Below are 8,675 nucleotides of genomic sequence, written 5' to 3'. Positions count from 1 at the left end.
GGCGGGGGGGGGTGTGAGCTGGCCGCTCCCCCCGGCTGTACGGGCACGGGGAGGTGATGCTGCAGCGGGGTTTGGGTGCGGGGAACAGCAGCACGGGAGGGCTGGGACGGGGACACGGCGTCTCTGCCGGCCCTTTCCCCTGACCCGCCTCCTGCGCTTCGGTTTTGTCTGGGGGCAGGAGCCTGCGGAAACGTCGGGTGCCCGGGGAGGGGACAGGGAGGAGCCGCCGGAGCCCGCCGGCCCCGGGGACGCGGACGGGGAGGGCCAGGCTGCTCCGCGGAGGGAGGCAGAGACGGAGCGGCGCAGCCTGCGGAGGTGAGAGCCGCGGCGGGGACACGGCCAGCGAGAACGGGGACGCCTTCGTGGAGGATCTGCCACCCACCTTCTCTGCCACCAGGCTCTATGTGGGACGGAGCCGGTCATGGAGAAGTTGTATTTTGCGGGGAGCGGCGTATGGACGATCAACAGCTCTCTGGGGAACGGCAGCCTCCGCCTGGAGAACCAGACCTCCGGGAGGAACACCACCACGGACCCCCTGAAGAGGAACGAGGAGATGGCTAAGGTGGAGGTGACGGTCCTCTGCCTCATCCTGTTCCTCGCCCTGACCGGCAACCTGTGCGTGCTGTTGGCCATCCATACCACCCGGCAGAAGCACTCCCGCATGTACTTCTTCATGAAGCACTTGAGCATCGCTGACCTGGTCGTGGCCATCTTCCAGGTGCTGCCCCAGCTCATCTGGGACATCACCTTCAGGTTTTATGGGCCAGATTTCCTTTGCCGGTTGATTAAGTACTTGCAGGTAGTGGGGATGTTTGCTTCTACTTACATGCTCTTGCTGATGTCCCTGGACCGGTGCTTGGCCATCTGTCAGCCGCTGAGGTCTCTGCACAGGAGAGCAGACCGGGTCTCTGTCCTCCTCACCTGGCTGCTCTGCCTGCTGGTCAGCATCCCTCAGATCCACATATTTTCTCTGAGGGATGTGGGGAACGGAGTTTATGACTGTTGGGCAGATTTCATCCAGCCCTGGGGACCTAAAGCCTATGTCACTTGGATAACCCTTATGGTCTACATCATCCCTGTCTTGATGCTGAGCATCTGCTATGGCTTAATCAGCTTCAAAATCTGGCAGAATGTGAAGCTTAAGACAGCTCATGGGCCCAATGTGGGTCTGAGCTCCAGCTCCTGCAGCAGGACGACGTTTGCCAGGGTCAGCAGCACGAGGCTCATCTCCAAAGCCAAGATCCGGACAGTCAAAATGACCTTCATCATAGTGTTAGCTTTCATAGTGTGCTGGACTCCCTTTTTTTTTGTGCAGATGTGGTCTGTGTGGGACACGAATGCTCCGCAGGAAGGTATGTCCTCCCCCTCCCATAGCCCTTTGTTTGCATGGACTGCTTAGCTCAGTGGCCGCAGGGACATCGGCAGCGGGCCCGGGGTCTGCGAGCGACAGCCAGAAACTGCTCCGAGCCGGGTCTCGGGGGCTGGGAGGGAGACAGGAAAAAGTCCTGAAATGGGAAAACACCCGAGAGGCAGCAGCAGCCGCACGTGAGCTTCCCTGGTGCAGGCGAGGGCTGGCTCAGCCCCCGGCAAGTTCAGGGCCACCACAACTCAGGGCTCGGGCTGTGTGGATGGTGGCTCGGGAGGTTTTCACTGTCCCCGGGTGTGGGAGCTCAGCCCTCCGGGGCTGCTCCGGGGTTCCTGTTGGCTCCGTTGCCCACCCTGGGTGCTGGAGCATCGTGGGGGCTGGTGGGAGCTCAGCCCCGCGCCGGCCTCAGGAGAAAAACTGCACAGCGTTAGTGACCGATTTCTTTTCTTTTGCTTTATCGTTTTGTCCTCACTGACTTCTTTGCTTTCTACTCTTTTGCCCTCTTTTCTCTCTGCTCTTCTCCCATTCCCATCCACCCCGGGACAGAGCTGCTGTTATTTTGTCTCTGACTAATAAGCACAGTTCCTGCAGAAAGCCACTGATTTATGGGCAAACGCTTTTCCGAAAGGACGTGGTGTCACTGATTTGCCATTTTTTATACTTGGTGCTGGCTGCTCCTGTCATCACTAAGGTTGCAGACAGAGTCAAATATATTACCCTCCTTCCTTTTGCACACTTGTAGCTGTGCGTGTCTGCTGTCCCCGGGCAGAGGTGGCTGATGGTCCCTCTGCACCCACAGGGAGAACCGCCCGGGAAAGCTTAAAAGAAAAACTCTGCACAAGTTTGTGAGGTGTGAGAAAAGTGCGTCCAGGGACAGCTTCTCCTTGGACAGACTGAGCCAACTCAGCCAAAATGCTGAGTCTGGGGACATCAAAGAGCAATGATGAGCTGCGGCCCCCTCCCAGCTCCCCCGGCAGCTCCGCCGCGGCAGGGGCTGTGCAGCGGAGGGCTCGGCTTGCTTACACCGGCACTCCTTTCCCCTCTTTAACCCTGTTCCAGCTATATAGCACTCGGTGGAAAACCTGCCGTCTCCCCCAGCCCGTTCACATCTCTTCTACCAGAAACGGAAGCTGGTAGCCTGCCTGGCTCCAGCTCTCCTTACTTTGCCTTTATTGCTCCTCTCTGCTCCTTTTATTTCAGGTGGAGGAGTGAAGCACAGCTTTTTAAACCTCCCTAGGTGTTCCAGGCGGCCATCTCTTGGTTTTCCACCTGATTCAGGCTGGCAGAAACTTCTAGCTTTTAGATGCAGCCTGGGATGAAGTCGCATCTCTCCCTTTCGCTGTATGTCAAACCTGCAATCTGGAGTGCTTCCACCTGACTCATCCGCAAACAAACCCCTGCGTCCGTGCTGGTCCGGGCGGCGCGGGGGGACGGCGGGGTGTGTGCTCCCAGCCCTGCCTGCTGACTCGGGAACCTTTCCCGTGCTCCCCCCGGCGCAATCGGCCCCGCGACGCCTTTCCTTTCGGCTTGGCTTTGCTTTTGTGAAGCTCCAGCCCAGCTGAGTTGTAACGAACTCCCCTTTCCTTCACCTTTCTGTTGCTCGGGGGCCCGTGTCTGCAGTAAAGGGTGGTAGTTTTGCCAGGGCATTTGCTGGAGGCTTTCATGGCACGGGGAGGAAAAGCCTCGGGCGGGTTATTGTGTACGGTGAATGCCGGGAGACCCCAGCCCTTCCTCCCAGGCCCACCCTCCTCCTCCCTGGCAGCCCAGAGGCATGAGAGGGGCGGCAGGGTCCCCATCTCTGCAGAAGAAACGGGCTTTGTCTGCTGCGTTCCTGACCGCGCTGCCCAGCGTCCCGGATCTCTTCTCCTTTGCTCCGAGGCTTGGGCTGCCTTGGCCGGGCAGCATTGGGGCGCCTGACCGAGGCGTGCCCCGTGGCAGACAGGGAGTTCGGCTGTTTCTCATCTTGCAGGCTTTGCAGTCTGCACGGGCATCATGTTGGGGAAGGAAGGGACGCAGGCGGGCAGGGTGCTCGCTGTGCAGCCCGGGGCTCTGTCGTGTCTGCAGCACCGAGGGGCTGCACCCCGGGAGGTGACGAGCAGATCACAAAGGCTGTGTGATGGAGGGTCGCTTACTTAAGGCAATATTTAGGTTTCTCTATGTAGGATGACATAAAGAGTGTCCTTGGCAAGGGAAGGTCTCCTTATACCTACCTGAATCCTAATGAATCCCGAGCAGGCGCCCTGCAGGTTTCTGCCTGTGCATTGCATCCCGGAGCGCGGTGAGACGCAGGTGTCAGCCGTTAGCAGAGGGATGCGCGGCGCTTGGTCTGCTGTGGGTATAGCTCCGATACTGCTCCTGCCCGGTGCCTGGCCCGGCCTGTCACGGGCCGTGCTTGCACCTTCGCAGGGGCAAAGTCTGCTGCGGTTTGGGGTGTGTCAGGGGTAAAAGATGAGGCTGTAAAGGAAACAAACTGAAGCAGCTCTCTTTTCCTAGTTATAGAGTGATAATCAGAGGGGTCTCACCCTGCTAGTACTGATCCGCTTCAATGGCTTTCTACACAGGTCTTCCTCACTTCAAAAAACAACTTAAATAAAATAAGGCAAGTGAAGCGCAGAGGCTGGACCCTCGCCCTGAGCAGTGCCAGGCAGCGCAGGATGGGGCTGGGGTCCCAGGCTATGCCACCCATGTGGCCCCACGCCCCCTCTCCCCCCGCCACGCTATCGCCCTGCTCAGCATCGGGCTGCACGGAATGTCGGGGCCAGGCAGCCCCTGGGTGTCCCTTCCCCAGGCTGCCCTGGGCAGGTGACAGTGCCTCAAAGTCTGTGCTGAACACTTTGGAGCCCTGCTGCGGTGCCAGGGTTGTCAGTGGGTCTGCTGCGTGCCCCGGGAGGGGCTGGGGGTGTCGGTGGGGTATCGGGAAATCAGATGTCCCCCCTTGGCAGTGGGGTGTCCCCGGGACAGGCAGCGGTGGTCCCCACCTTTGCCAGCTGTGCAAACCTACAGCCTCTGGAAGTGTGGGCTGGAGCTGCAGGTTGTGATTCAGGTGTCAGCTTCGGCTCTGGGGATCCTTCACAGAACATTAGTTTAAATGAGGTTTCTGCTCCACGCACCTTACAGATAATTTAAGATACATGTGGCATTTTGAGCTTTCAGTCAAAGTTGGCCTAAAGCATCTGTGAAGGTAATAGTGAGGCTGTGAAGCAGTGCAACTCCGTTATATTGGTCCCTTAATCTCGGGAGCTGATGCCTTGAGTCGTGGGCTGTGAGTGATCGCATCTGTCTGGGTGTGGGAGTTAAGGAGCAGTCCTCATTTCATTTCCCTCTGCAGCAGCGTTGGCAGCGGGTCCGGCAGCCCTTCCCCGGGCACGGCCTCCTGCCTCTGCCGACCCCTCCGGAGAGCGCGCCGACCCCATCCCGCGTGGGGGTGTTGGAGCCTGAGGAGAGGGAAGGTCTGTGAGGAGCAGAGCTTGCTCTTTGCAGCACCCCTCGGGGATCTCCAGCAGCCCTGCTGAGGAGGGAGAGATCCATGCTTAATTCCTGCCCTGCAGTAAGCTCCATGAAATTCAATTTATCTCCCTCAGAGAGAGAAGAGCTGAGTCAGCCGGGGATGGATTTTTTTAAGTGGATAGAAATGCTATGATGAATTTCAGGTCTTGTGCCCAGGATTTGTAAGCCATTCCCCATGGATTCCTTTTAGCATATGCTTGAAATTAAAAGCGGTTGGACCAGACATCACTAGAGCAGGAATTATGCATGAGTTGGTTAAAGGTGAATTTGGAAACTAGTATTCATTATTCACACTTGTTTTCTAGTTTAAAAACTGCGAGTGGATTTTTGCAGAGGCAGAAGGGGACCAGAAGCAGCCAAACCCAAGCATGCGTCCTCGCTGCTGGCACGTCCCCTGCGAGCAGAAGGGGACGAGGGGCCGGGCTGAGAACGCGGGGAGCAGAACAAAGGCTCTGTCCCTGCCCGCAGCCGCTTCTGGGGGAGTTGCCCCACGGGGGGCCGGGGCTGCCACGGCGGGTGCGAGTCCCACCGGCCCATTCTCGCCAGACTGTCGGGTACTTTGTGCCCCGGGAATGGCAGAGACTTGGCATCCTGTTACCCCGCTGCCACCATCGCCTCCTGTCGCCAGCGTTCCGCTTGCAGCCAGCAGGCATTGCCAGGCTCCTGGGCGTCATTACTGAGATGGAAATGGCCTTCATTTCCCCTGGCAGAGTGTCGTATGTGAAAATTAATCCAGGGGAAGAAAAATGCCACCCTCCTGGGCCTGGAAGAGCGCCGGGCAAAGAGGCACAGATGTGGCAGGGATGGGACGCAGGGCGCTGTCCTGTCGGCCCTGTGTTGGTGGTGGGGACAGCCCGGGAGCTGGGGACGCCCTGGGGCCGAGGGATAGTGTGGCTTCCCCACAGCCGGAGCAGATGGAAGCTGCTAGTCAGCCCCAAATCGGCCACAGGTGGGGAAAAACGAGCCACGCAGCTCTTTTTGTTCCCGGTCCTGCTCTTTGCCATGGCAACTCGGAGAGGCTGCCCTCGCTCCTCCCCGCTTTGGGCACCGCAGAGGCAAATTGCGCAGGTGGTGCTGGGGGCAGCTCTGCCCCTCGGCCAGGCATTTCTAGGGTAGCGCTGAGCAGGCAGCAGCGCAGGAGCTGAGCGGGGAAACACAGCTCTCCTGGGGGAAAAAACCTAGAACTGAGTTGCTTAAAACCAGACTCGCTTCCCCCCCTTTATTTGCCAGCTCTTTACGGATATACCGACCGTGATGTTCCTGCAGGCATTGCAATGCCGGCAGAGCTCAGGGCTCTCGGGCTCCCGGCAGAGCCCACCGCGGTGTGTGCCTGGCACCCCAGGGTAGTGATTCTCACCACCCGCGCTGTGTCCTGACGCTGCTGTGCTCTCTGCCTTGCAGCCTCCCCCTTCATCATCGCCATGCTCCTGGCCAGCCTCAACAGCTGCTGCAACCCCTGGATCTACATGCTGTACACCGGGCACCTCTTCCACGACCTGATGCGGCGCTTCCTCTGCTGCTCCACGCGCTACCTGAAGTCGCGGCCGGCGTGCGACCTCAGCGTCAGCAAGAAGAGCAACTCCTCCTCCTTCGTCCTCAGCTGCAAGAGCACGAGCCAGAGGAGCTTCACGCATCCATCCATGACGTGAGGGCATCGCCGGCCGGGACCTCGCTCCGCCGCCCTGCTGCCTCCAGCGCTTCCCAGGGAAAAGCTGGGATTCGGACAAGCAAGGGGGGTTCTGTGTAAATAGGTGTATATATGTCTGTGCACGTGTGAGCATGTACAGCAGTCATTATTTAACTGAGGGGGGAGGAGGAGGACTTCTGTCGTCCAAGTTTCAGTGCTGCCTGGGACTGGATGCCAGGAACCTGCTTCTGAGCCCCCAAACCACTGTCATCGGTGGCTTTTAGGTACCACTGGGAGGGACAGGTTTTGCCCCGAATGATCCCGTGCCACTGGGGCAGGCATGTTATGTCCCCATTGGATGCAAGGGGCAGCAGCACAGGGTGAGAGGTGCCAGCCCGGGCACACGGGCATCAGCACCCGGCCCCACCACCGCCTGCAGCAGGAATCCCACAGGATGGGGCAGTGCCGTGGGCACCGCGCTCTCAACGTGGGCGCGCTTGCTGCACTTGAAGCGCTGTGGGGCAGAGACAGCCCCATCCCTGCATCCCTGCTGGGTGCCAGCCCTGCTGCCCCCCAGCCCCATGGCACCGCCGGTACAGAGCAGGGCAGTCCTGCCACCACGGGCAGGGGGGCAGAGGGGACAGGGCTGGGGACAATGTGGGGGGACAGCGCTGGTGCCCGGGTGTCCTTACCCCTCTCTGGCTCCGTGTGCTGTGTGAGGTTGCGCGTGCGGGGCAGCGGGGGCCAGGGGAGCGACACCACAGCAGGGTCAGGGCATCTGTGCAATAACACGTTTGCTGAGTGTGCTCAAAGGCTTCTCTGAAGGCAGGCGTTTGGGATGCCGGCTGGACTCCATGGGGTTTAACAGAAAAACTCCCGCTGAGTCCCCCAAGGCCAAGCTTTTGCTTTGGGTTTACCGCAGATCGCATTTAGTCTTTTACACCAATGCAATTTTCTTGCTCTGTAACGCACAAGGTCATGCTTATGGCATGGATTTTTTATTGTTAAGAAATACCTGTAAATAAAGTTTTCTGACTGTGTGTTGATGGAAAGCGGGAGGGGAGGTGCAGAAGGAGCACTAGACTAAGAAAATGAAGGAATCCGATGGGAAACGACGCTTTGAACGCAAGACCCAAGTGTGCTCCGTGTAACGATGCTTTTGTTTATAGAGCACGGCACCACGCACTTGAGACCTGCACGCCGCTTTGTTCCATGGCGTGACGCTCGCTGTGACACAGCCCTTGGCGGGGGGACAGCTGGGCTGGAGGGGGGCTCCAGCGGCGGGGGCTTTCCCTGCGTGGGGGGCAGCGGGAGCTGGGGACCGCAGACAATGCCCCTGCCTTCGCTCACTGCAGCGGGAGGGGGGGGCGCAGAAGCAAGGCCTGCATGCATCCCTTTCATGTTGGGAATGAATATGAAAAATGCATTTAAACATGTACTTTATTTTTTCACTGTCATCAACAGGTGCATTTCCACCTTTCACGTCCTGGCATTCCTTTGATTTTTTTTCTAGTAGCTTCAAGTGAGCTCTCAGCACATTTGCTAAGTACGACCCAGCACATTCGGTGTCAGCATATTTTACTGGGCTGGTTTAAATCCAATAGGAAAGCACATAGCATTTTCCTCCCGTGTTCATTTTCCTTCTCCTTGAGAGTAATTGGCTCCTGCCCAGAAGAAGGAGGGGGGTTTTGAAAATTGAATTTTATCAGGAACCCGAAGGCCTGGCACATCCTCCGTCTGCCAGGAAGGAAACCCAACGTGGTGGTAGATTTTCCCGGGACTGATGCACGGAGCAAGGAGGAAGCTCCGGGAGAGGCAGGGCATTGCCTGGCGAGCCCCGGGTGCAATTTCTGGCGGCAATTACGGGGTCAGGCAGGGCCGTGCCCCCCGCATGGGGACACTGCCATCTCCAGACGAGTGACGCCAAGCTCCCGCGCCGTCCCCGGCCTGCAGCAACATGGGGATGGGCAGAGGAACTCCAGCTTTGTCGCGGTGGAAGGATATTTAACATGCTGCCAAAGGCTCAAAAGCAAAGTGCTGATGACTGAGCAGTGCGGGCTCCACGTGCAGGGAACCCCTAGACCACTGCGAGGGGAGATCAGGATTTTGGAGGTTTTTTGGGTTCAGGCTGTGAACAACTAGAACAAAAAGCCATTAAAAAGAATATAATCCCAG

The 8,675-nt window shown here is 58.5% G+C and overlaps 1 protein-coding gene across 1 annotated transcript; it reads left to right on the top strand.

Moving 5' to 3' along the window:
* Positions 1-291: 291 nt before the first annotated feature.
* OXTR (oxytocin receptor) lies at positions 292-8,532 on the top strand. The gene is made up of 2 exons (XM_054216420.1): positions 292-1,352; positions 6,275-8,532. Exons 1-2 carry the CDS (start codon positions 422-424, stop codon positions 6,520-6,522), a joined length of 1,179 nt encoding a protein of 392 aa, XP_054072395.1. The 5' UTR covers positions 292-421; the 3' UTR covers positions 6,523-8,532.
* Positions 8,533-8,675: the final 143 nt, after the last annotated feature.

This window comes from Rissa tridactyla, chromosome 10 (genome assembly GCF_028500815.1).
Source record: "Rissa tridactyla isolate bRisTri1 chromosome 10, bRisTri1.patW.cur.20221130, whole genome shotgun sequence".
NCBI lineage: Eukaryota > Metazoa > Chordata > Aves > Charadriiformes > Laridae > Rissa > Rissa tridactyla.
Note: the sequence above shows the minus strand (reverse complement) of the source record. Positions and strands in the feature narration are given on the sequence as shown.

Bases quoted from the DNA above. Each gene is read 5' to 3' on its own strand.
- OXTR (XM_054216420.1), top strand. From the start codon at position 422: ATGGAGAAGTTGTATTTTGCGGGGAGCGGCGTATGGACGATCAACAGC. The intron at 1,353-6,274 runs GTATGTCCTCCC...TCTGCCTTGCAG, and splicing joins CACGAATGCTCCGCAGGAAG to CCTCCCCCTTCATCATCGCC.